This window comes from Mirounga angustirostris, unplaced genomic scaffold, assembly GCF_029215605.1.
Source record: "Mirounga angustirostris isolate CCGP_5_RB_7025 unplaced genomic scaffold, mMirAng1.0.hap1 SCAF_7, whole genome shotgun sequence".
Classification (NCBI taxonomy): domain Eukaryota; kingdom Metazoa; phylum Chordata; class Mammalia; order Carnivora; family Phocidae; genus Mirounga; species Mirounga angustirostris.
The window spans coordinates 124,776,610-124,804,262 of record NW_026991715.1 but is presented as its reverse complement, the minus strand read 5'-3'; the positions used below and the strand labels follow the sequence as shown (position 1 = coordinate 124,804,262).

The 27,653-nt window shown below is 49.6% G+C and overlaps 1 protein-coding gene across 4 annotated transcripts; it reads right to left on the bottom strand.

Annotated features, from left to right (window-relative positions):
- Nucleotides 1-27,653, bottom strand: GDNF (glial cell derived neurotrophic factor). 4 transcript variants are annotated; one of them, XM_064596778.1, is made up of 3 exons: nt 27,364-27,653; nt 22,530-22,706; nt 1-3,234 (listed from the first exon to the last, which is right to left on the bottom strand). In XM_064596778.1, the coding sequence occupies exons 2-3, from the start codon at nt 22,678-22,680 to the stop codon at nt 2,750-2,752; spliced, it is 636 nt and encodes a 211-aa protein (XP_064452848.1). In that variant the 5' UTR covers nt 22,681-22,706; nt 27,364-27,653; the 3' UTR covers nt 1-2,749. The 4 variants fall into 4 exon arrangements, with proteins under 4 accessions (XP_064452848.1, XP_064452851.1, XP_045718067.1 ...); XM_064596781.1 differs by having other exon boundaries at nt 22,608-22,706; XM_045862111.3 differs by lacking the exon at nt 27,364-27,653 and adding an exon at nt 23,022-23,136.

Genomic DNA, 27,653 nt, shown 5'->3' with positions numbered 1-27,653 from the left:
ATCATAAATGCTTGGGATGGCCGCCTGGGCTGGCTGCGGTCCACGGGCAAGGGAGGAAGGACAGAAGGACAGGGAGCAATAGAAACGAGTTTTTATTTGTAAAAAGTTACAAAATGATATTGTACAAAAATAAAGTCTGTAGAGAACTTTGGCTGTATAACACAAACGACTGAGACAGATCAGAGAAGTCAGAACTTCCAAAGAAGTGCACTCCTTACCGGATCAGATGGTAATCGCAATGATATAGAAAAATCACAAACTTTACCCTTTTTGTGGATTTGGTGGAGTGATTTGCTTCAGTTAAAACTTGCTTGTGGTGTGTAGGTGATGCTGGGAACGAGCTGTCCACATCCACTGTATCCTAGAGCCCCTGTGAGCAGGGACTCTCCATGGGAATCGGGGGGATAACTGAGGCTGACACCTGGGGACACCAGCCACCAAATCCGCCAGGATTCTCTGAACCGGACAGATGATCCTGGGGTTACAGCACATTGTGCTTCACGAATGACCAGACGGCTGGGTCTGTCACTGTTTGGAGCAGGCTGCTCTTCAGCAGGGTCCCCACTCTGGTCCCAGGAGAGGGTGGGAGGGGGGTCCTTTTCCTTTATTTCCAGGTTGTGCAAGGGGAGCAGAAAAGACAGAGAGGGACAGAATAATGGTGAACTTGAGTCTTTTGGGGCTTGGGGGAAGGGATGTCTGGTAAATGCTGCCTCTTGGCTACTTTGCAAAATTCACATGATTGAGGGAGGCCAGTAGGTCATTTAATTGCTAAATCTGTCATACTTTCGGGCTATTAGCTACTCGGATAGTGATAGATGATTTCCTTGATAAAAATCCCTTTTATGAAACATGCAACAAACTCTAAGATAGGGCCCAGCACCTTGAGCCTGGGTCAGCTGCCAGGCAAACCCACCTCTGGGACTCATGTGAGGAGCTGGGTTTTCCCGTCCTACACCCCTGTCCCCCCCCCCCCCGCCAAAAGCTTTCATCGTACAGGTAGGGCATTCTGTGGGCAGGAGACTTGGTGTGTGCATGCAGCTAGGCCAGATGCGTCTTCCTCGTCCTCCCTTCTGGGCCACCTTCTTCTGACAGGGACAGCGACTGTTGTCCCAGGGTGACAGCCAAGGGGCTCTTATGGCACCCAGGTAGATCCCATTTCTGGAAGGCCGGCAACATGCTCCCTGACTGCACTGGGCGTGAGCATGTTTCTCTAGAAGACGGTGGGTGGATGGAAGGATGGAGGAAGAGTCTCCACAAGTCACAGCAGAACCATGGCTAGCTGACAGGATTTTGATCTCACTTTTAGGTCAGCACTGAATCCAGGACTACTTACTAAAAGGGATTTACCCTTTCATATACACGGTTATGCATCTCATAGATAGATCTGTGTGGTCGGGAGTAAGAGCTTACACGCAACGGAAAGGGAAGCGTGTGGTGGATCTGTTGGGCGGTGGAACAGCGAGCACGCGTCTTTGTGCGCCGCTCCCGAGAAGGGGGCCTGTCAGAAGCGCTCCTTCTGACGCATTCCTTTTTTCAAAAATTAAAATAGGGAAGAGGCGAAATGGTGGGGGGGGGGGGGGAGGGAGATTAAGGAGGGCTTTTCTTAAAAAGGTAAAGTAAGTGATTTTTGCCTAGCGAAAAACTTTTTTTAATACTTTGAAAAGCATGGACCCTTGTTCCCAATCAAAATTTCCTTTGTCACTTTTCTTTGCATTTTGCGAGCACATATACTTTGGCACCTTTGAAAAGAAACTTTAATAAATAAGGGAAAAGAAGAGCAACTCATTAGTGAACGGTAATAAATAACAATAACTTAAATCTCAATAAATATCTTCTCTATATTTCTGTATTCTGAAACAGATGCATTGCATCGAGTAGCTTCTCTGGTCACTGGTGACCATGCATAAACGGAGCTGGGGGTATGTAACATCTGTCTCTCTGTAAACCGACAGGCCCAGCGGGTCCCCCTGCCCCGGGGCGGCTGGAGGCCTTCCCCACTCACTCTCCTGCAAGAATGCTGCTATTTCCAAGGACATCAAGGAAATACCTTCAGGTTTGTTTTTAGTCAGGAGGACAGCCTTTTTGGTTCCTAGCCAGCTTCTTCCCACCCCACACACCAGGTTCCAAATCAATCACCGGCCGACCGTTCGCAAAACATGCTGGCTTTAGCAAACCTCAGGCCCCAACTTTCAAATTCAAGGGTGACGATCTCTTGTGTCTTTGCTTTTTGTGTTGTGTTGTGTTGTTTCGTTTTCTTCCTCCTTTCCGGGGTATGTCTCCGCTGAGTGACAGAAAAATAACCTTTCTCGATTTCCACGGTAAAACGTCATGACAAGGAACGACACCAGGGTGACCGCTTCCCGGGTGTCTCCAGACATGTGAAAATAAACCACAGGAGATACACTGGTTTGGTTTCAAGTGCATCCGCAACTTTGCCCGGGACTGGCCATGGTGGGCTGTGTCAGATGACAGGAAACACCCAGCCAGGGACCCCAGCCCTGAGCTTCTGGTGACGTCGGCTGCCGGCCGGGAGAGTCCAGATGGCTGTTTTCTCTCCCGTCCAGTTCTCTGTAGCTGGATCTCCCTCTACCAGGCTCCCCCAACGGCTGCCTTCCTCCTCCTCCTCCTTCCTCCTCCTCCGCCTCCTTGGTCCTCATCTTCCGATCGGGGCTAACATTCCCTGGGAACCTTGGTCCCTTCCTATGCACCGTAGTAGGAATGCAATACACGGCAGTCTCCGGAGCCCGAGTCAGATACACGCACACCTTTTGGCGGAATGCTTCCTTAGAATGTGGTAAACCAGGTTGTCATCCAGAAACGACAGGTCGTCGTCGTAGGCGATGGGTCTGCAGCAAGCCTGCCCTACTTTGTCACTCACCAGCCTCCTGGTTTTGGATAAGTTTTTTAATATCTTGTCGTACATTGTCTCGGCCGCGTCGCAGGAACCGCTGCAGTACCGAAAAATCAGTTCCTCCTTGGTTTCGTAGCCCAAACCCAGGTCAGTGACGTTTAAATGTATTGCCGTTAAGACACAACCCCGGTTTCTGCCCCGCTGGCCTCGCCGCCCTTTGGCCCTGGAACTCTCCGGGCTGCCGGCCGCGGCCTGGCGATTCCGCTCCCTCCGGGGCGGCATGGCCACCTGCTTCTCGGGCGACCTTCTCAGTCTTCGGATGGTGGCTTGAATGAAATCCATGACGTCATCAAACCGATCAGAATAATCCTCTGGCGTGTTTGCTGTTCAACGAGAAAACAGAAAAGGTCACATGAGACCACAAGTATCGTCCCAGGCAGGCTTCTACAGGAAAGTGCCTCCAAAGCCAGCCTAGTGGGGATCCCCAGCGGGACCAGCAGCCTTTTGGCCACTGCGCTCCCCGCCCAAACCCCGGGGGAACAGAGGCAAAAATGCCCCTACAGAAGGGAGAGTATCCAATTCAAAGAGGAGACTAGCGTGCCCGGCGACAGACACGCTTCCTTGCAGAGAACAAGTCCTCAGAAGCACACCCTTCGTTGGAGTACCATCTGCCATTTTTAATAAGTCTGTGTTGCGGTTGCTGGGAGCAGGCGGCTCCTTGAAGGCCATTTTTTCTTGGCTGATGATCTGAGCTAGAGCAGGGGGCTCTCAGATGGGAGTGTGAGTGAGATGGCGCTGGGAGGCTCATGGAAATGCAGATTCCTGGCCCTACCCTTAGTGGGAGGTACGGGGAGGGGCCAGAGATTCTTCATTTTCAATGAATTCTGACATGACTTTGAGAAACCCTGGGTTAGAGGGTGAGACAAGGATTATCTTGGATCGGGAAGTCTTCCAACATTGCTACTTTCATCTGGAATATCGAGAGCTCTTCCCTGGAATCTCTCCCCGACTCCATACCTCTGCGCCGCTGAGTGGGGCCGGAAGCATTTTGGTAGAACGAATGAAAAGCTCATGACTTCATCTGTGTGTTAAAAGTTCCTTAAAAACTCCCTGAAAAACAGCCCACTTTTCACTAACAGACGACCACTTCCTTGGAACAGCATGGCTTAAAAAAATATGGTAAACTGTAAGAAGACATTGATATGGATCAGCAAAAAATGGAAGGAGATGCTGTTTGTGGAGAGAGGCCCAGCTCTGCTGCAGGCGGCCACACGACTCCCGCGGCCTTTGGTGGCCCACAGGACAAGACACGTGCGCTTTAGGGAGATCACATGGAGGAACAAGGAGGCGATGCTTCTCAGAGGTTTGAGACCTTTGGGTTAGAGCAAGAATTCCCAATCCCTTGGGGTTTTCTGCTCTGTTGCAGAATTTGCTTTGGCTAATCAAGTAAGAGGTGAGGAACTGCTCTGTTGCAGAATTTGCTTTGGCTAATCAAGTAAGAGGTGAGGAACTGCTCTGTTGCAGAATTTGCTTTGGCTAATCAAGTAAGAGGTGAGGAACTGCTCTGTTGCAGAATTTGCTTTGGCTAATCAAGTAAGAGGTGAGGAACTGCTTGAACAATGTAATGCATTTCTAAAAGAAGAAAGCCATTCAAACCCCTCGTTATTAGGTCCTAGACCTTTTATGCTCCCCTCATCCCCATTTCAGGTAATTTAGCAGGTTTAGGGTTATATGTGGCTCAGAAAAAGACACCTCAAAATAGTTGTTGGCAAGAGTGAACATGTTTTGCCAAGACTGTGGTAAAGCAGAGAGGGATTACTTTGGGCCTGACTCCTGTCAAATTGTTTTGTCATGGACTGATTGTTAAAGCAAATGTCAGGTATCCTGTTGTGTAAAACAAAATCCAGCTAAGGTGACTTAACTCTATCAACCAATCGATTGATCGATCAATTGATAGGTCTATTGATCGACACTCATCTATCTATCTAGATTACATAGAATATATATAATATAGGATACACAGTAATGAAAAGAGTGCAGATTGTGTGGAACCCCCAGAACGCCTCATTGTCCGGTATCTAGGATTTGGCATTGCATAGTCCTGCTGCCTGGGAGTCACGAAGCTGCTCCTACCCTGGTCTGAGCCCCATGGTCTCTGTCTGGGTTACCACAGCAGCCTCAACCCCTCTCATTCCAGCCTTACCCTCCTTTAGTCTCCTTTCCACTGAGCAGCCAGAGCGATACTCTTCAAACTGTTAATGCAGGTCATGTCCCTCTCCGCTCCAGACCCTCCAATGGCTCCCCATTTCTCTTGGAGTAACAGCCGAAGTCCACACTGGCCTAAGGCCCTACCTGACCTAGCCACCCCTTCTCCTCCAGCCTTTGTCACCTCTGGCCTTCTCTTCTACTTCTCTTCTCCCTTACTGCCTCTCCTCCAGCTTTCTGGGCCTCCTTACCTCTTCTCACACTCAGGGTTTCTCAACCTTAGCCCTATTGACATTTGGGGCAGGATCATTCTTTGCCGTGGGAGGCTGTCCTCCCACACTGCAGGATGCTGAGCAGCATCCCTGGCCTCAAACCAGGAGATGCCAGGAGTATCCCCCCGACCCTTCCCTAGACATTACCCAATGTCCCTGGGGGCAAAATCATCTTGGGTTGAGAACCACAGATCAGACACAACCAGGAGCTCAGGGCCTTGGTGCTGTCTGTTCCTTCTCTGCATATAACACTGTTCCTGCACAGCACCCAGTGGCTCACTCCCACATCCCCTTCAAGTCTTCACTCAAAGGTCACCTCCCCCAAGTCCTACCCTGACCGCCCCATTTAAAATATAATCTTTCCCAAGCCCGAATCCAGACCCCTCTGCCTTGCTTCCCCACCCTCCACCATAATACTACCTTCCAACATCACTCTGCATAACTGATTTCCTGTGTTTTTTATTTACTGTCTGTCTTCACAACTCCAGGAGGCAGGGACCTTTGCTTGGCTTGTTCACCCATGGATCCCAAGCGCTTAAAATAGGATCTGGTCCCTGGAAGCCCTCGATAATTTTTGAATAAAATAGGACACTTTAAAAGGGGAGAAGGAGGAGTCCTTAATTTTTCAAGGGGACACTCGGATTTCGGTTGAGGACCACACCATAATGAAATAAGCGGCTTCCAGGTCAACAGCCCATGTCGCGGGGGAAGCGGCCGTGCCGAGTGGCACCGTCATTTTCCAGCTGAGAGCGAAATACCCATCTCGCCAGCCTCCTGCAGCCGCCAAGAGCTCTCTCTCAGTGTCCGCCTCCCTCGGGGTCTCGGAAGGGGCTCCCTCGGGGAGGACTGCTGTGGGAGGAACTCGGAGTCAGTCATTTCCTCGGAACCACTTTCTAACGGACTTCCTTAAGAAATTTTCTTTTCTTCTGAAAACACAAAAACCTTTAAATCACTCTGTTTAAAGAAATGAATGGCTTATTTTGAGGAATGAGCTGCTTATGCTATTTGTGATTTTTTTCAATAATAAGCTCTGAAGAGGAAATTAGGTGTGCTCAGTTTCAAAAAACCGTGTCTTTTATAGAAATCTGAACTTCTAAAATTGATATATTAGGGGTGATTAATCAAAATACCAAAAAAGTCTTCATGTTCCCCAAAAAGACCCTTTGTGTTACAAAAGAACTCACATGAGGGGATTCCCCCCCCCCACTCTATTCAAGAATTCCTGAATAGATCAGTAACTTAAGAACCTGGGGACATAGAAAGTTAAAATCAATTAAGAATCAACTGAAGATTAATCAGAAATTTTACTAAAGATGAAACATTACTAAAATTTTAACATAAACTCACAGGAAAACATTCAAGTTGTAAAAGTTCAACTTACACTGGTTTAGAGACTCTCTAATTTATGCAACAATAAATCACATACTTTTATATTACTGGAGTTATAATAACAATTTCAATCAGTATATATAATGTTCTTATTTATTGCCTGATCCTTTCAAAGTTCCCCAAAACCATTTTCCCTCCTTTTTATGACATTTTGACTGCATGGCTCTGTCCATTGGTTTTGCTTGCCAGATTAAATACAGAGCCCTTGTTAAATTTGAATTTCAGATAAATTGCAAATAAATTTTTAGTCTAAGCAGTACTAAATGATGTTTGTGACATACTTACACTTTGTTATGAGAACGTTTAGTTCCTTTATTTTAAATTCCAGTTGGCTTTTTCAGGGTGATGAGTATAGCAGTGTGAATGCACCAACCACTTATGCTTTTGGATAAGGTGGTAAACAGATTATTAATCCTGAAATAAAAGGCTTCCAGGAACCTGGGGGGCAGTCAATAAATGCTCGATGTTAAACCGAAGGATACAGCTAATAAGTACTTCTCCTTTTTGTGGGAAAATCTGCCTCATACCTTATTGGTGATGTGGAAATATTTATCGAAGCCCCAGTTTTAGGCCCCAGGCGATTCTTACTTTTTTTTTCCTTCCCTTTTTCCTTTCTTCTCCTTCTTGAAAAATAGAGCAAAAAAATAAATATTTATTTTGCAAGTTTTACATGGATATGAATTTTGGAAACCAGAAAAGGGTAACATTCTATTTTCCAAACCATAGAGCAAATAGGCCTGTCTCTTCCAACTAAATTCCTAATTCCAGGCCTGAGTTCCCTTAATTTATCAACACGAGGCATTTCGGGGCCATGAGGAGCCATTCGCTTCACTGTGCCTGTTCTTAGAAATTCTGCAGAGGCCTCGAACCCGGGCTCTGGCAAACCCATAGCTGCCTGTATCTTCCAAGAATTCACAGAGCTGAGGGGAAAGAAGAGGGTTAGGGTTTGGATTAGTTTCCTAAATTAAAACTTAATGGCATATCACTTTCTTCTTCATCCTATAAAGGGCTTGGCTGAATGTCAGCTATCCAAACAGCCCTCGTGAGTACGAACTTTGATAGTAAAATACTTGCAAACCACAGAAGAGGAGCATCATTTTTAAAAAATAGGTCAAACACTTGCTCGTTTCCCAGACCCACTTGGAGGATATGTCTTGGAAAAACATGTCCATCTAAAAGCTAAAGTTTTTGAAAAATCAAAATGTTCAAATGCATTTAAGTGATCCTTCAGGATGCAACCAAATATTTTGGCATTATTCTCTTTAAGATATTTTAACTTTGATGTGTCCTTTGTATAAACAGTGCTATTCAAGCAAATGAAACCTTGTACTGGGGGGTATTTCTGGGAACAAACCGTTCACAGCAGAGACCTTGCCTCCCTTGATTATGGGGGAAAGATAGTAAAGTCACCTCAGGAACAAAGGACTGGGATATTGACCATTTTGTAAAGGTAACTGAGTTTTTATAGGAACAATGGTAAGGACTCAGAGTACTTGTAATAGCCTAAGGAAAAAGTACATAATTCAAACCATTCCATGCACAAAACAGTCTCCTAAGAGTTAGATTTCTCTTAAGAATAGTAGAGTTTAACTCTATTTTAATCAAAGGAGTGGTATTAGGGTGTCCCCCTCCTTGCCCCAGCCAGGCTGGGGGGCTAAGCCAGCCTTCAGCCTGTCTTCAACCCATGGGCCCCAAAGGGAGGCAGCACAAGGAGAGTCCACCCCAGAGTGCAAGTGGGCTCTGAGGACAGAGGGAAGGTCTCTGAGGCTCTGAGAGTTCCAGAAAAAAAAGGGGGGGGGGCTGGATCCTAGTACCCACAGTAGCCCCTCTTAGAGGAACTGTCTTCCAGGCCAGAGTCAGCCTCAAGGATGCAGGGGCCCCAGAGAAAAGGCCCGACTATTTCTTGCTCTGGGGAACAGTAGCCTCTGTACCCCGCTGGAAAGCATCCAGCTGCTATGTACTGGGGTGAAGGGCAAGGGTTAATACACGGAGGTCCACGGGGTGAGCAACTGCGCAAGCCAAGGCCGCGCCGGTGAGAGGTGCATCTGGACCCAGTGCCCAGATGGCCTTACTCCAAATAATGCCGCATCCAGGGTGGCCTACACCCTGGGGCGGGGGGCGGTGTAAGGCCATGGAAGGCTATGCCGCAGGCTGCTGAGGAGCTGGGCAGCCTGTCCTCACAGGTAGAGCCTCCCCGAGAAGGCTGTTCACAGACAGGAGGCCTGTGGGACTATTGAACCTGATATTCTTTACCTGCCTGTACCCCGGGGAAAGTACAGACTGCTCTGTAGACCAAGTATGCATATGCAGAACACAAGTTCTATCCATCTACCCACACACATGTATACGTACATACGTGTGGGTGCATACACGTGCGCACATACATGTTTACATGAGAATCAGCCTGATGATTGTTAGAGCTTCTCAAGAAAATTCCCGACTCATGTCATTCTTTGGAATACGTTATTTTTACTTTTCAGTAAGATACAAACATGATCTTTCTTCACTAATACTGAAATACTGAAATATTGTAAGTATTAAAAAACTTTAAAATTCCTCATATTACAAAACTGAATCATTCCATGTTTAAAATAACAGCTTCCTTGATGCTCATAAAATATTACCGATATAAAGGGGGGGTGGATACCTCCTTTCCTACAGCATCCCTGCAGGGTTAGCGTCGGGACTGCGTATTATCTGGACTTCACAGATCGGGAAACTGAGGCTCAGAGGAGATGAAAAGAAAGGCCACGTGACTCATAAATGTGGACTCTGTTGGTTTCGTTTTTTTATGTTGAAAAGTTTTTTTAATTAATTAATTATTTTTATTATTATGTTCAATTAGCCAGCATATAGTACATCGTTAGTTTTTGATGTAGTGTTCAATGATTCATTATCTGTTGGTTTAGTTTTAAAGTTCAAACTCATTCTAGGCCTCCATGCCACCTACCTGTTTTTAAGTACCAAAAAAAAAAAAAAAGCCTACTACTAGGCAGCTTTTTAAGTCTCGAGGTGTGTGGTAATTTACTCAGGAACAAGTTCAAGATATGCTGATTTCACCTGCCCACATTTACCAAATCCAGTGAGAAATATACTTTCTGTTGGAAAATTCGGCGTGAACTGAGTTACGTGAAGTAGATTCTAAAATCAGGCTGCCTCGGGCCACAGAATACAGTAAGTTGTCTCTGGAAAGGGAAAAGCCAGGCTGTTCAGGGGCACCTCCCATGCCCTGGGTCTTGCATATCAGTCTAAGGCAGATCTGGCACTTTCCCAGTTAAAACCGGAAAACCAGCAGCCAAGGGCGGTGGCAGATTCCGACAGAGAGGCCGCATCTCCGGAAGCTCCTCAAACTCACTCTGGCACCAAATGATGAGGCTCTCGCTGCAGAGCTGGAGAGAACACAGCCTCGAATTCCAGTCTGGGGTCAGTCCCTGACCAGTCTCGTGACCTTGGGCTAGTTACTTAGTGCTACTGAGGTTGGCTGGACCTTCTCTGGGGCCCTCCCCAGTGCTAATGCCCCAAGAAGCAGACAACCTCCGTCCTGGGGGGGGGGGTGCAGGGAGTGCTGAAAACATTCATTTTCAGTGACCTCTGTCAGGGAGAGGCCGCCTCTGGCTGATGTCCTGGCAGCATTCTGCTCAGGGCCCCGTGAAACCCACGGGAGGTATTTTAGGGTCTAGCAGTTCTCGACCTTTTCAGTTTACCTCTTGGCTCAGTGCGTTGGTTACATTTGAAATAATCACCACGAAGTGTCTCTCAACTCATCATCTTCCTCTGCCCTATGCAGGAGAGGTGAAAAGATGTGTAGGAAGGGTGCTGAGTCTCAAAACACCCTAGGTCCTAGGGGGTTCTAGGGGGAGGCATCCTTACACCTCAGTCTCCATCTGTAAAGGAAGGGATGGAGCCCATGGCCTCTGAGAAGACATATTACACCAACGCGCTGTCAGCCTTCCATCTCCATCACCCGGAAGTCGAACGCTAAACCTATTTTCTTAAAAATCTCTATTTTATCCTTTTCTTTTCACTACTTCAAGCATGTTTGGGTCATACCCGGCTTATGAATCCAAGGCTAGAATCACCCACTGCGACTGCTACCAAATGGATCACGGATCCAGCCCGCCTTGCAAGCTGCTGACTCTTGTTCTTATTTGACCTTCAGCGACCTCTGAAATGTGTGGTGTTATTCCACGAGAAGGTTCCAGTTTTCTGAAAAATTCTAGAGTTTTGTCATCTGCTACTTCTTATGTGTTAATTTTGCCACTGATTTGAATTAATTAAAAATAAAAAGCCTGTAGGTCACTAAGCACCAGAATGCGGATGTGTGTCACATTATGTAACGATCATCCTCACGTTCCTATTTTAGACAGAGTAGTCACCCAGTGTTAGACCGGCCTAGTCACTGGGTCTCTTGGGTTAACTTCAAGAGGGGTCTGTGGCATCTATTTCCCTAAGAGTAATCACCAGTTGAGGCGATTTACTAAGTCATTGTGACCACTGACCGAGCTACCAGCACGTTCTCCTCATGACCCGTGGTTTGTTGACAGTAAGGCATGACATGGGTTTATTTGATAGGTATTTGCGTCGTAAAAACACCAGTGTTTTGTTGTTTAAAAAAAGCATTTCTGGATCCTCTCAAGGCAGAAGAAAAAGACCAACCAGGATGCACACCATTTCAGAATATAGAAAAAGGAGCCTTGGGTATACTTTCAAAAGCCACTTTGCTCATCAAAATGCCATTTTATTTATCATCTCCACCTACTTTGACCAACATCGCACACGAGTATTAGGTATACTAATACTACGCAACCCCCGCCCCCGCCCCCCGCCGCCTCCGGGAATGAATTTACTGGCATCTCAAAGACTCTTCGTGGAATCAGCTATACAGACCATTTTATTTTTAATTAATTCAAATCAGTGGCAAAATTAACACATAAGTAGTAGCAGATGACAAAACTCTAGAATTTTTCAGAGAACTGGAACCTTCTCGTGGAATAACACCACACATTTCAGAGGTCGCTGAAGGTCAAATAACAAGAGTCAGCAGGGGCGCCTGGGTGGCTCAGTCGTTAAGCATCTGCCTTCGGCTCAGGTCATGATCCCAGGGTCCTGGGATCAAGTCCCACATCGGGCTCCCTGCTCCGCGGGAAGCCTGTTTCTCCCTCTCCCTCTCCCCTTGCTTGTGTTCCTGCTCTCACTATGTCTCTCTTTGTCAAATAAATAAATAAAAAAAATCTTTAAAAAAAAAAAAAAAAGAACAAGAGTCAGCAGCTTGCAAGGCAGGCTGGATCCGTGAATTTTTATCCTACAACTTATCTAAGAAAACCTGTCACGAGTGTAATGGAAATTATTCCAGGAAGACAAACAGCCCCAAAACCTCACTGAGGAAGAGACACACAGTATATTCATTTTGCCATCAGCTTCTGATTGCCTGGCTCTGATTTCCACCTATGTGGTCCCGGCTTTCATTATAGTTATGTTAATAATTTTACGGTAATACGGCACGGCTCCCCTGGAGGGAAAAATGTCCATCCTCCTGCTTTTAAGTCCCAAACACACCCCACAGGGTGTCCATTTGTTAACTAATCCACGAACACCTGGTGTGAGCTAAAAGCACTCCACGGCCAGCCGTAAAGGGCCCACGCTAACGAGCACGCACCATGAGCTCAGCTGATGCCTTTCTGAAAACCTTACGGGAAGGATGAGATAGTTACCCCGAAAAATTAAGCACAAAAAGCCACTTGGGAGAAGAATCCCTTGCGGTGTTATCAGAGGCAGGTGGGTTTTGAGGAAACGCCGAAGGAACCTGGAAGCAAAGGAATGTTTGCTTCTTCCCTCCCACAAAGCCCTGCCCGAGGCCCGAGGCCCCAGAATGCTCCAGGGTTCTGCCTTCTCGTTCTCTCAGGCCTTCCCAGGGGCCCACGGAGCAGTGGCTGATCTGAGGGACTTGGGCAAGAAGAGGAAGGGCCAAGAGAAGATGAAAGGAAAATAAAGGGGTGAAAGAAAGGTGTTTTCTATCATTTGAACCAGCTTCCTGTGGTCAAATGTGAGGAGGGACTTGCTACGCAACCCCCGCCGCCTCCGGGAATGAATTTACTGGCATCTCAAAGACTCTTCGTGGAATCAGCTATACAGACCGTTCAAAAATGATTGCATTTACAAAATCCCAACGCCTGACTTTTCCCTTCCTGACTTTCTGACATAGCTAGAAGAGTTTTGTAGGAGTGTCTTGGGTGGGGAGGAAGTGACCTGGTGGTGTGGTCACAAGCATCAGTGCTGCGTGATGTGATGAGCACTGGGCGTTATACACAATTGATAAATTATTGAACACTACATCTGAAACTAATGATGTACTATATGTGGACTAATTGAATTAAAAACAAAACAAAACATGGGGCACCTGGGTGGCTCAGTCGTTAAGCGTCTGCCTTCGGCTCAGGTTGTGATCCCGGGGTTCTGGGATCGAGCCCCGCACAGGGCTCCCTGCTCTGCGGGAGGCCTGCTTCTCCTTCTCCCACTCCCCCTGCTTGTGTTCCCTCTCTCGCTGTGTCTCTCTCTGTCAAATAAATAAATAAATACATCTTTAAAAAAAAAAAAAACAGAGTGAGTGCTGGACTCAGGTTGCCCTTGGTCCAGAGGCTGCTGAGTTGCTTAACCCTGTGAAGTCCCAACAGCCCCCTAAAATGGGGATAGTCACACGTTTACCACAGTGGAAGCAAGTTTTCAGCTCAGTCGATATGGTTGTCTGTGATCATTCTTCAGGGACATCTACACGGGGGGCAGCAGTGTGGTGGTCAACTCTGCAGGCTCTAGACAAAGCAAGAGTCCCCCAGAGGAGACGCAGACCCTGGTCCCTTGTTAGTCTAGTGTGTTCTACAGAGGAGGGGGCCGGGAGCCCCTGGTACAGCGGTCTATGGTCTGTGGGCAGAAGGAGCAGGCCTGTCTTAGGAGTTGCTGCTGTCTCGTCTGTGCTCCCTTGAAATGCCCCCAAATTAACATACAAACATCCACTGAGTCCACAGCCCATGAATGGTGTTTTGGGGTCCGCTATGGGTGTGGGTCGGTGTCTTCAAACTGAGCCATGTGTCCCGGCTGAAGGCACGTGAAAACTTTCTACAGGGCCTGTGGCAGGTTAGGAGACTTGGTTTCCACACATGCTGCACCCTGAAACTAGTCAGCCTGCAAACGCACCTTTTCCCAACTCCCGGCTTATGCTCAGCCTTCCACCTCATGAGAGAGGCGTGCTTGTTGCCCATCTCACTCATTTTACTGGGAGGCACGCATGGCTCCGGGGGAGAGAACCGATGTCGGGGGCTCCTGACGTGAGGACACGTCATCAGGAATTTCTATTCTGAGGATGTTCACCTGAATCTCATAAATGGAAGCAGTCGCACAAATCCAAATTGAAGGGCAGTCTGCAAAACAGCAGGCAAAACATCCTGAACTTTGACAACTGTCAATGTCATGGGAAGAAAAGGCTTGGCAGCTATTCTCAAGGAAAATAAAGAAACACGATCAGTGGGGCTCCTGGGTGGCTCATTCGGCTCAGCGTCTGCCTTCGGCTCAGGTCATGATCCCGGGGTCCTGGGATCGAGCCCCGCATCGGGCTCCCTACTCTGCAGGAAGCCTGCTTCTCCCTCTCCTCCCTGCTTGTGCTCTCTCTCACTATCTCTCTCGGTCTCTCTCAAATAAATAAATAAAATCCTTAAAAAAAAAAAAACATGATCATCAAATACAATTTGCAATTCTTCATTAAGGAAAAAAACCCTATAAAATAGGACATGATTGCCACAGTTGGGAAAATCTTAATATGGATTATCTATTGGATAACAGTATTGCTAAGCTTCCTGAGACTGATAATTGAACTGTGGTTGTATAAGGTAATATCCTTGTTCTTAGAAGGTACATGCCGAAGTATTTGATGTTAGGTTTGCAACTAATTCTCAAGTGGTTCAGGGGGAAAAAAAATGAAGCAAAATGCTAACACGAGGTCAGTCTTGGTGAAGGATACATGGGTGTTTATTGTACTATGAACTATGTACTATGAAGTCCCATATGAATAAGCCAAGATATACTGAAGTGGGTGGTTCCATGTTTCATTCTGGCCGGACACTCAACGGCAAGGTTCTGTGCTTTATCTGTCTGCCTGTCCATCTACCCATCCATCTATTCATCAGGTAATTAGGATCCGGAAGTATGACGGTTGTCATGGATGTATATTAACAAGTGTCTTTGAACTGGAAATGAAGGCAGATCTTTTCTGACCAAAAAGTCAATTTATCTGCGCTGATTAGTTTGATAGTTTCCCCTGAACTGAATCAGCGAAATTTGCAGCTCCAAGATTTCACCAAAAATACATGTGAAGCACGCATACAGTTCCCCAATGGCCTGGAAATTACATCTGGCACGACTGACTATGCAACTTGGGATTCAAACATTTTAGGTATCGTCTTAGAAGTGTGCAACGAGAAGTTTTTCAGCATTCTTTCGGCAGGTTCACAAACAAAAAACTTTGAAGACTTCTAAAACCATGACTTTCCACCTCCATTGCCTTATTAAAGTCATGCAAAAAGTGGGTTTGCCTTCTCCTGAGCTAACTGGTAGATTCCCAATGGTGAGCCCAGCTCTGCCTGGGCAAGCCCACTCCTCTTCCCACCGTGGGGGTCACTGGCCCGTGTGCAATCACCCTGGGTTTCCTATGTCAATGTCCCCTTTCCTGGGGCTGAACACGAGTGATCTGAGCACAAGTACCTCCCAGAAGGTCTCCCAAATGCTGTCAGCCTACCAAACATATGAGCAGACCTCACCTTGTCCCCAGATGTTAGGAAGCCTCCTCCCACTGCAACAAGCATCAGTGGTAATCGGTACAGAAATTCACGTTCCCCTCCTTAAAAGCTTCTGATCCGGGCTTCAGAGGAGCCACTAATATTAGGAGACTAGGCCCACTGCCACCCAAATGGAAATGAAAAAAGGCCTTAGGGGCACCTGGGTGGCTCAGTTGGTCAGCGTCTGCCTTCAGCTCAGGTCATGATCCCGGGGTCCTGGGATCGAGCCCCGCATCGGGCTCCCTGCTGAGCGGGGAGCCTGCTTCTCCCTCTCCCTCTGCCCGCCGCTCCCCCTGCTTGCGCTCTTTCTCTCTCTCTCTTTCAAATAAATAAATAAAATCTTTTTTTTTTAAAGGGGTTTAAAAATTTAATATTCCCTACTCCTCTTAGCTTGCTCTTTTGATTTTCTTGAAAATCTGTGCTTCAGGGTTAGTGAATGTATTTTTAGCAAGCCAATGTTTGTGTTTTCTTAATCTACTAATATGGGAGCACAGTCTGTGTGAAGCCAAGAAATACTGGCTTTGAGGCCAGAAGTCTGAGGTCTGAACTCTGGTTTCACCACTTACTACATTCGTGACCTTGAACAATTCTCTAGGTCCCATTTCTTCATCTGTAAAATGGGGATACAAGTATCCCCTCCTGTCTAGTAGAGCTCAAACTTGTTCAATTTTCGGACAAGATACAAAACTTACTCGTTAAAAACTGGGTCAACCGTGTGGATAGCCAAGGGGGCTACGACACTAATTTTAATATTCAGTTTTTATTTGTAGTTATTCACTTCCTGGAGGATTAATAGGTTGATTCAACTGTGCCTAGGCCTAGAAACTTTTTAAAAATGAGGGCACAATACCTCAAAGTGAAAAATATGCCTAATGCTACGGACTCCACTCCCGAGCAGCCTGTGTCCCTGAGTAACTTCTGCGGCGAGACCGCTTTGCAGCAGGATCCCACCCACAGCCACCTGCCGGCTCGAGATTCTCCCGTGGAGCTCTGCTCCCATCAAAAACAGCAAACCCCTCCTTGTCTGGATTTTATAGCATCTCATAATCTAGGTATCACCTATGGAGATCCCCTAAATTTCATACCACTTCCCGCCACCTGTTCTCAGCACTTGGTGACCGGTCTGGCCTCCTCCTGGGATTCACCACCTGCCCCTTCCCCATATCATGGTCATAAATTTGCTCAGGCTTCTCCCTAGTCTGGAATGTGCCTTTTCCCCGTTCCCTTCCCTTCCTAATACCCATCTTTCAAGTACCAGCTCAAATCCTCGCTCTTCCCTGAATCCTTTCCTGCTATGATCTCCAAATCCCAGTGACCTCATTGCTAGGAATTCTTACCATGACCTCAGCTAATATAAGCCCCTTGGTAGACATATCTGTCTGTCTGACAATCTGCCCACCCGCCCATCTGCCTCTCCATAGTTGACAACTAGACCATAAGCTGTTTAGTTCACAATTTTGTCTGTCTGATGCCACACAGCACCTAGCACATGAAAGATATTTAACACTTGCTTCTTGATTGAGCTCAAGTGATTAATTAAAGAATAAGTGTTTTAATTGAATGAAGGTGCTATGGACCATTAAATGCTAAACGAACAAAGATGAAAGGGATGTTGGTGGGGGGGGGGAAGCCAGATAGCTTTTATTTTTATATCAGTGAAAGTAGAATCTTTTAAGCATAATTCTTAAGCTGTCAGATCAGCCGAAGGTCCTAAAATCAGCCAATCCAAATTAAGCCTAAAATAGATTTCTCTAAACAGCAACAGTTTGATATCGGTCTCCACACTGGGGCCAGAGTGAGAGGTTGGTCTCAGATCTCAAGTGAGGAATCCATGCCTCCTGAAAGGGCCTGACATGAAATTTATTGATTTCAAGAGCTTCATCCCAAAGGGCAGAGGACCTTTCCAAAAGCTTACATAGTTACTTTATTTTAGTACTGCTCATTCATATAGTCAGTAAAGTAAGAAGAAGCAATAGGTAGATGGTGCTTATTTATTCCAAATTCTATATCCCATAACATTAGATTGGAAAGCTTAACATTGAACCAGCTTCTAGAAGCTTCCTTTGTTGATTAACAATGGGCTGAACATTTACTAAAGTTCACTGAAGTGTTTTGCTGGGTTTCTGAAACATCTCAAATTAAATTAAGCATCTTAAATATGCAGCAGGGATCACTTAAAACAAAAATACTCAAAATAGGTAGCCTCCAAACCGCACCCCCCTTATCACTTACACAGAAGGGTCCGCCTGCTTTAGCTCCCTTCTCCCCAGTGGGGAAAGAGGGTCTCCCTAATGTGTGCATGGGAAGCTGGTGGGAAAAATTCCACAGGAACTCCGTGGGCTCAAGAAAATGGGGAAGGGAAGGAGCTGTGGAACCTGGGAAGAGCCAGGGGACCTAAACCGGGGAGCAGAACCCCAGGCAAGGCTGGCCTGACCAAGTGCTGACCAAATGACAGACTTGGGGGCCCAAAATAGCCTCCCCGTAAGGCCTGCATTTCTTTCACTGTCCATACTATGTTGTGCTGCTTGAAATCCCACCATTTAGAGCAACGTCTTGGCAGAGGCTGAAGTGAAGGGGTGAGGGTGGGGAAAAAGGCTCTCATCGGGCATTGCAAGGAGGAAGATGGCCCCTCACACCTGCAGTATTTACTTATGGGGCACGGGCTTTACAAAGCATTATCTTATTTAACCCCAGAGCCACCCCAGGAGACAGTTGTAATAGCGTCCTGCTTTTCCGCATGAGGAAACTGAGGTTTGAGAGATGAAGTAACAGCTGGTTGTGTGCCAAGGCTGGGATCCAAACCCTAGTCTGATCCGACGGTGTGAACTGGAACTCTTGCTTGTCGGGACTCCCTGATTTCTTGCTCTGTGCCCTCTTTCTGCAACTTGTGGGGCCTGGCACCCCAGGAAGAGGCTCTAGCCTAATAATACTGTGAATTATATTTCAGTTATATTATGGTTTACACCAAGATTTGTCGTGAGCCAGCCTGGGAACTGGATACCTTGATTTATAAAAGATTGTTTCCATAGGAAATTTCGTGACTTTATACCAAACTGGGGAAATACAGTCCCATCGTATTACAATAAGTTGTGTATTGCCTGTAATTATAATTTAACAAGGCTCAGTCTTTCTTCCAGTTGGCCTCTGGTCACACAAAAAGTCCACCTTCCTAGCCCAAGGCTGTTCATGATTAGTTCTGGTTTCCAGCGCTACCGAATTGTACCACACCGGACGTCTGCTAAAGGGTGCGTTCCATGCAGAGACTTTTGTCTATTTTGTGTACCAAGGATTTCCCAGCACCGAGGACAGTGCCTGGCCCACGTAGGCACACCTGAACTGTTTGCTGAATGAATACATGCTTTTAGATTGCAAGTTTTAAAACCACATGCACTTTACGCTTTTGCTTGTGAAACACATTTAGAGCTATCATCCACGGCCAAGATCTGACATATGACTACGATGAACTAACCTTTAATAAATTCAGACAACCTTGTGCAACAGGGTTCTAGTGGCTAGTTGAAGACCTTCCTCCCATACAAAGTGTTTTCCCCTATGTAGCAAAACCAAATGCTCTGCTCTGTGCCTCAGTGGTTTGGGAAACTCTGGTCCCAGTTTCAGCTGACCTGCCTCCCGCCACAGTGTAGTTCTTGCCCTCTGGACAAGCTGCTTTACCATGAGAGGTGGAAGGGGTTAACTGTCAGTTCTACAGTGCTATGACATCTGCTAATTCCACCTTCTAGATTCCTCCTGCCTGCTCTAATCACCCTTTGGAGAAGATACTGATGAAAAGCAAAATAAAAGAACAAAGATAGCTAAAGGGAAAAGGATGCCCCTGGATGCCCCAAAGGGAAAACCACAAGTCCTGGGGTTTAGACGAGTTCACAGTTGCCACGGGAGGCATCCACAGCCCATTTGCTTTATAGCCAACCTGTAGGCATGCAAGCGAGCCAGTGATGCGTTCTATTTGGGTAGTTCTTCCTGTGAAAATGCTAGGAACAGAATTCTGGCCATTTCATTTACATTGGAAGTGGCAGGACACACGAAACCTCCAGGGTGAGGGTGTGCAGGCTAGCGCCCTTTGAACGGCACGGAGTGGTTAAGGTGGCAGGAAAGCGCCTTTGCTCAATCACCGAGTCACACGCATTTGAAAAGGAGAGGGACTATTTTCAAATGCAACTCGTGACTTAATGTTTCTCTCCATAAGCTTTAACCAGTCGCACGGTGTACGGTGTGCAAGATATAAATGTCAGCACCGTGACAGGAGCATGCTGACCCTGGTTGAGTGCTCAAAGTCTGCACACTGTCATTATTCTGCCTTCCCTGCACGAACCGCTTGCTACCGAACTGAACATACCTGGAAAGAAGTCAACTTGGCTTAGAACGCCGCTCAGTTTCTCTTTGGAAACATTTCTGTTTCAAGTGTCCTCTAGGATCTATTGGGTCTTCCCGTAGATAAAACAGACTTGGGTGTGTTCTGCTGGTTCAGATGTAAATGGAGTAGTAGGAATCTTGTCCATTGACAACTTAGCATCAGTTCTGGAAAAGGGAGGTAATCTCCCTTCTCCTACCTGTCCTTTGCACACCTTCCCCCTGCCCTAATTAGTAGGATTAATGCTACCTTGCTTGCTTTGTCACTGGTTGTATCCTACATGGGGCACAGATTTTCTTGGGGTATTATCGAATCATAATGATTCAACCTTGACTGCACATTAGAGTTATCTGGGGACATCTAAATCTCCAAATGCCCAAGCCACACCCAAAACCAATTAAATTGGAATCTCTCAGGGTGAGGTCCAACATCAGTATTCCATTAAAGATCCCTGGGTGATTCCAGTGAGCAGGGGGGTCTCTCCTTCTGAGTCTTTTCCCAGAGGACAGCGAGGGCAAGAACATGAAGGCCAGAGGACAAAATCTCATAGCCACTGGTGTTTTGAAGTAGAAAGGCCTCCCCTTACTGCATGGTTGTAAACTGTTCATTGAGTTCTAAAGTAAATAAGTAAGTTGTCCAAAGTCAGAATTAGTTGAAAGTGGAGCCAGAACCAGGGGCACCTGGGTGGCTCAGTTGGTTAAGCGTGTGCCTCTGGCTCAGGTCATGATCCCAGGATCGAGCCCCGGGTCAGGCTCCTCCCCGAGTAGGGAGTCTGCTTATCCCTCTCCCTCTGCCCCTACCCCGCTCCCCTGCTCATGCTCTCTCTCTGTCTCATAAATAAATAAAATCTTAAAAAAAAAAAAAAAGTGGAGCCAGAACCGAGAGCCCGCATTAAATAAGCCTAGGTAGATAGGATACTAATATGCTAATTAAATTTCCATGAATTAATCAGCTTCATAATCAGGCACAGTCATATTTCTCCTGTACTAACACTGTGTTCCTGTTCCTCTGGCCTAGGCTGTTTGAGTCAATGAAAAACCACTTACTCAGCTCTCATGGGTACTATTCTGAAGACAGTGACACTAAGGGGCATTTTAAATTTAAGTTTGTATTGGAGAAACATTTATATACCCTAAGGTGGAAATTCGTGGCTGAAACCAAAGCCTTTAAAAATAAGTTTATATAGGGGCGCCTGGGTGGCTCTGTCGTTAAGCGTCTGCCTTCAGCTCAGGTAATGATCCCAGGGTCCTGAGATTGAGCCCCACATCAGGCTCCCTGCTCAGCGGGAAGCCTGCTTCTCCCTCTCCCACTCTCCCTGCTTGTGTTGCCTGTCTGGCTGTCTCTCTGTCAAATAAATAAATGAAATTTTTTAAAAAAATAAACTTATATAACTAATTGACAGAAACTCTTGGAACAGTTACTTTAATTCCAAGGCATCAACCATGTTCTTTTTCTAACTTTAAGTCACTCTTGAAGTCTTAATTTGCTTAGAAAATGCACTTTTTCCTCTTTCTTGGGACTTCTGGAAGAAGATGCTTTTATTGTTATAATTAAGTATAGAATAAGCACATCACATTTCCTGCACTGTTTTCAGCTCAAGGCCACTAAGTCTGGGGGGCTCTTAGCATACAGCTGACTTTCAGGACTGCTTCTGCCGTGCATCTGACTTCAGTTTGATTTAAGTGCAAAACAGCTCGAGGGACAATGGAAGGTGGGAGTGGCTAGGGTGACATCCTGGCTACAGCTCACTATTGCTTTATTTTGGGTCTGTGTCAAATTTTCTAGTGCTACCTCTGTTACCTACATACTTCCCCAATAACCTCCAACTTGTGTGCAAATACCCTGCTCTATGCAACCGATAAACTTCTGACGAGCCTAGGGCACATTATATCAAATCATAGTTGACATGCCCTAATAGAGTGCTATCTAAAACATTTTTGAGAGGTAAATCACAGATTTTTATTTATTTATATGGTCTTTTCTTAGAAGTTAGTATTACACTTGATCTTAGCCAAATGTTAGTATTGTCCAGTGCGGAGCGAACTACAGCTTTTTTGCCTAGTCCTAGCTAGCACGATTTTCCCTTAAGTCTTTCTAGAACCGGAACTTTTCTGAACAGATTTGACACTGCCCAGATGCTTGTTCTGCAAATCGAGGCCCTTCTGTGTTTTCTCTGACTCTGGCTTGGTTTTGGAAAACCTCGGCCTCTTCCCTTGCAAGGGCAGCTGAGGATGGAAATGCAATTGTTTTCAGAATTCAGCACAGCCAGGCACACCCGAACAGATAAAGAGCTTTGGGAGAATGAAAACAAGGGAGTGCGTGCACACGATAGGAAGCAGAGAAAAGGGAACAACTGTGTGTTTTCCTACCGTGCTGGTCGTGGTGGGGAAAATGCCTGTTCCCCGGAATGCTAAACCGACAGCAAAAAATTTGATACCCTCTGGGCAACCGGCACGTGTCATAGACGGACCGGGCGTCAGGGCCTGGGAGGTGGGCTTCCGCGCGGGCGTGGGAGGCCGCCCCGCCGTCCCGGCTAGCTTGGGGTGCGTGCGGGCGACGCGTAGGGGTGCGTGGGGGTCCGCCGGCGGCCCCCCACCCCGCGGGGAGGGAACGGTTCTTACAGTCACGGCTCAGCGCGAAGGGCGCGCGGCGGCGGCCGGGGGAGCGGTCTTCGGCGGGCGCCTCGGGAGGCCTCTTACCGGCGGGCAGCGGGAAGGCGGACGCGGTGTGGAGCAGCACCAGGCAGACAGCCACGACATCCCATAACTTCATCTTAGAGTCCCGTCCGGCGGCGGCACCTGCACGGGCGGGGGAGAGGGTCGGCGGAGGCGCGTTAGGCCGGGACGCCCAGGGCGCGGCATCCCCGCGGGTCCCGGTGCCCCCCGCCACACTCGTCACCGCCCTCCTCCGGGACGGCTGCAGCCCACCGGTTCCGTGGGCATCCCGCGCCCTCCTTGCAAGTCCCCGGCTCACTCCCCGGTCCCGGCGGCGTCCCAGGCGCGGCTAGCCCTCCGCCTCCAACTGCCCTTCACTTCTGCTACCGGATCCCAGGGGTCAGGTTTTCCAGCGGGGCCGCTGCCCCGGCAGGTACCGACACGACGACACCACGATACCTGGCAACACGACGGAACCAGGACTGGCGCCCCCACCGCCCCATTCCCCGCGGGGACGAGGAGGCAGCCGTCACCCTACGTCCTCCGCCCGGGTCAGAGACCTCCCCACCTTCCGGCAGCTCCCGGACGTCCCGCGAGCCAGCCTTCCACCCAAGCAAGCGGTCAGCCTTTCATTTTACGAATACAATCAAGGACCCTTTATCCGGGGTCCCGATCCTGCTGTCGGCTGGCTGGGGCAGGCTTGGTGGCACCCCTCACCCCGCCCGCGCGCTTCATTCCTCCCACTTATTTATGGAAGTATTCTGTCGCTGAACGAGAAGTTAGTAGGGACTTGGGGACTTTGGGCCTGTGTGGGAATACCTGCGTTACGTTACTTCCCAAAGCATCAGCTCCATTTAAAATATTACTTCCACCTCTCAAGGTTATGAACATTAAAATAATGTATCAAAGACCTAGGGGAGCATAGAGTAAGCGCTTTAGCATTTCTGTTAGGTAGGGTTTGATTTGTCTTGCAAATTTTAATCCGTCATGGTATACCCGAACACCCTCTATTTTACTTTTGCAGTTTTGCGAGAATCTGGCCCTAAATCCCTTCCCCCTTCAGAGGAGTCTCAAGCTCCCCGGGCCGGGTATCCAGAAGGATGGTACGCCGCCGCGGACACTGCGGAGGCGCACGGGCAGGGGAAGGCTTAGACCACGAAAGGGTGCGGAGTTGGGGCTCAGTTCTCTCAGCGAGGGGGTTCCGTTTGGCTTCTCAGTCCTCAAAACCCCTAGAAAGGCGGACGACACCAGCGCAGTCGGGGGCGGGCGACAGAAAGGCACTGTCAACTCAGGGCCAAGTCCCACCCAGTTCGGGGGTGGAGGAGACCCAGGCACTTCGGGGTGTGGTGTTTCCCAGTGTCTTCCCAATGCCCGTGTTCCAGTTTCCGAGGGAATTCTTAGGTGGAAACTACGGGATTCGTGCACTTAATTATCCCCCCTCCTCGAGATACGATTCTAAGGAAAACCTCCTTGAACTTTTTCCATGGGAGAGGGTAAGACAGTGTGCACGTAAACGCAAAAACTTGGGCTCGGCATCTTTCCGTGAGCTCCCAGGCTTACCCGCCTCCCGTCCAGCAGCCCTACCCCCATCTCCACCCAGAACTCCCGCCCAGATTCCTCTGCAGGCCACCCGGGGAAGCCTTTAATTCGGCCGCCGCCTCCCATCCCTGCGGAGACGAATGCATTTTCCATGCCTCGGGCATCAGTTCGCTACGCAGCTGTGGGCCTCGGGGTGTTTGTAGGGACTGGGAACTCCCGGCAACCTGCAGCTCCCGGCACCTCATGCCGCGCGGGCTGCTTTACAAACTCGGGAAAAAGCAAAGGCTCTGGGTTCTGGCGCCCGGGCCCAGGCAACACTGCACCCAGGCCGTGTAAAAGGAGCGCATAGGAGAGGACTTGGGGAACGCGAGGCCCCCTGGCCCCTCGCCCCGGTGCCAGCTCCAGGGGTGCGTGCAAAACGGCTGGCGGCCCTGAGGAGCAGGGAGCGGCGGGGTTAACGCGCCATTCCAAATCGCCGTGCCCGCCAGCAGGAAGCGACGGAGGCACCAGATTTCCCTTCCGCATTAAGAGGGTTTTCCCTTTTTTTCCCCGCTTGGCCGACGGAGAGATTTTAAAATTGGACGTGGAGATCCTCAATTAGAAGTGTGGAGAAGCTGGCAAAAGAGGAAACAGCGGAAAAGTCGCCGCTTCGCCAGAGGGGGCTCCCAGCTCCCGTTCCCGCCCGCGGCCGGGTGCAGCGCAGGCCGGGAAAGCGCTCTCCCACCTCCCCCGCGACAGGGAGGGCGCATTCTTCCCTTGGAGCACCGCCGGGCCGGCCCCACTCCGACGGCTTAGTTCCCGGTATTTGCTGGGCGGAGGAAGAGGAGGGGATTGGGGGGGGGGCGGGGGGCGCTGAGCGCACACAGTGGTCGACTAGGAAGCTTTTCTCAGGGCCCATCTGGAACCTCCCCACCCTCCCACCCCGGCGCTTCCCGGTTTGTTTCTTTATCGCTTTCTCAAAGCACAGCTGCGGGACGTGTTTCTGTGCAACCCGCCGCCTTTGCTACGCGCTCCAGTTGCTTAAGGCGCTGCCACGTGCGGTAACCACGCTCTCCTCCCGAAGTCGGCTCCGCCAGGTGCCCCCGCACCCATGCTTGTACCCCACAGCCTGCCCCCTCTGCCCTCCTCCCCCTCTGCGCCCGCGACCAGCGCGCCCCGCAGGGCAAAAGGGGCGTGTCGCGGGCGCCCGCACCCGGCGGTCCCCAGGCCCGCCCGGGAAAGGGCGCCCTGGAGGGCCCCAGTGCCCACAGAAGCCGCCGCTCGCGGTGGGGCGCTTCTGGGTTCCCAGCACCAGGGGGCACCAGAAACCGTCCGAGTTCCGTAGCGCCCACGCGAACGAGAGGCTGCGTCATTTTAAGTATCAAATCCATGAACAAGCACCCCCGATCCCCCCACAATCCTCCCCAAATCCAAAATACCCCCCGAAACTTCCGGATGTGCTCACCAGCATGCCTGCTTTTCAGGTTCCTACCCTCCATCCTCTCTCCCCAGTTTTTCCCTTCCCACTTCACCTGATCTGGTTTCTGGGTAACCTGCTTTTAGATTCCCCCCCCCCCAATTCCCCGCGTCACCATGACAGCTTCCCACGGGGTGAGCGCCCCCGCCGCCAGTGCCCCCGCACCTTCCTCTGTCTGGCAGGCTGGGAGGTTTGTTTGGGCTTTGCCTTCAAGATCCAGGTCTCGGAGAGAAAAGGGAGGCGGGGTGGTGGGGAGCGTGCTGTAACTCGGGGTTTTCTTTTGGGATAGGGACAGAAGTTGCTGAAAGATGTATTGCTTTTCTTAAGTGTGCCTCGTGTCGTAGCCTGGCGGAGGCTGTTGGGCCCAAGACCAGGGGAAAGAAAAAGAATGAGGGACGTTTTGTGCATGCAGTTCTGGGGAGAGGTCTCTCTGGTCAGGGGTCCGAGACCAGGTTCCAGGTCTGTGGGGCACCCGAACCCCCTGCGAGAGTGGGCTGGGGACGCTGCGGGCTCCCTGGACACCTGACACTTGTTGAAAAGGCGACACTGTCCCCCTACCCCGCCAAAGCGAATGTGTGGCTAAACAGTGAGGGTGAGAGTTGGTCCCGGCCGGGCAGAAGCCCAGCGGCTCCCACTTCGAGGGCTTTGCAGGAAGAGGTGCGTGCGTGAAGTTGGAAGTTGCATTTCTTCCTCGGAATACTTAAGTGTATATTCAAAATACCGTGGAAGAGTCGAGTACGCTCTAGCACACCGGCGGCAGGGGCCGGAAGAGTGGTTTGTCCCCGCCAATGAGCAAAAATGTTGGGAGCACGGGGTTGGGCAGCCCCCACCTCCGCCCGGGGCGCGCACGTCGGCTCTGCGGGCGGGTTTGCCACAGCCAAAACTAGGGAGGCGCCAGGAGGCAGGGGGTTCCGGTGAAAGTCCATTCCCCTCCCCAATGAGGGTTCGTTTTCACCGGGTGGGGCTGGTAAACCAAACCACGGCGCAGTCAGGCCAGAGGTGGTGCAAGGCAGTGGTGGAGGGTGTTATTGGTGAGGTGGCACAGAGTTGCAGGAGAGAAGAGGTCATTAACATAATCACTTCGATGGCCTAGCGGAGACATTGAAGAGTTTCAAGAACCTGCTCGAGGCAGAGACCCAAGTCCTGGACTGTCCAGGCAGCCCCTCTCCTAACCTCGACGGGCACGGTTAGTTGGGGTTGCGGGCATTAGGAAAGTGCAAGCAACCGGGTTCCGAAAAGGGTGAGGAATGTAGCTTTGCAAGACAGTGCCCGGAGGAGGTGAGCCCACTATTTTTAGGTTCCCAGCACCTTTGCATCAGTCCCTCGCATGGTGTGCGCCTTCCCTCGGAATACACCAAGACAATCTCAATAGTAAGTTACACGCCCGGCAATGGTGTCTCTGCAGCTGTACGTCCAGAGAGGGCACTTTCTGGTCGCGGTGGGTTCAAAGATGACCCCAAACCCGCCCCGTCCCGGGACTTGACAGAAGAGCGCCCCGCCGAGCCGGGGAGGGAAACTGACCCTCTCGGACATTCCGGGGTCCACAGGCATCGGGGCACCAGGGATCTTTGCCCACGTGGAAAGGCAACCGGCGTCTCTGCAAGGCCAGCCCCTCTCGCGTCCAACTTCTCTCTCCTCTACCCTCCCCGTGCCTCGGTTCCATCTAGTCTTTCCTCTTTCCAATCTCACCGCCTGCTCTGGGGTCCAGCCGCGCCCCCTCTGGCTCCAGCGCCCGGCAGGCCGCCGCGGCCGCCGGCGACTCAGGCGCCATCCGCCCCTTCCACCCCGGCCCGCTCTCCCACTTACCTCGGCTCCGGTCTCCGCAGACCCCCAGTTGGACATTAACTCCAGGAGCCCCGAGTCCCAGCCAGGAGCCCCATCCGAGGGCCGAGGGCAGGAGCGCAGAGCCCCGCCCAACAGGTCAGGGGCACGAATTCGCAATCCTGGGGCAGCGAGGGTGCGCAGGGGGCGGTGGCCAAGACTCCCGCCGCCGCCGCCTCGAGAAGGGCGAGGGATGCCGACAGCTCCCCCGCCGATGCCCTGCACCCCCAGAAACCGAGGTCCGAGCAGCCGCCGCTGCCTTGGGTCGGGGGGTG

Bases quoted from the DNA above. Each gene is read 5' to 3' on its own strand.
- GDNF (XM_064596778.1), bottom strand. From the start codon at position 22,680: ATGAAGTTATGGGATGTCGTGGCTGTCTGCCTGGTGCTGCTCCACACC. The intron at 3,235-22,529 runs GTAAGAACCGTT...CTCGTTGAACAG, and splicing joins CTTCGCGCTGAGCCGTGACT to CAAACACGCCAGAGGATTAT.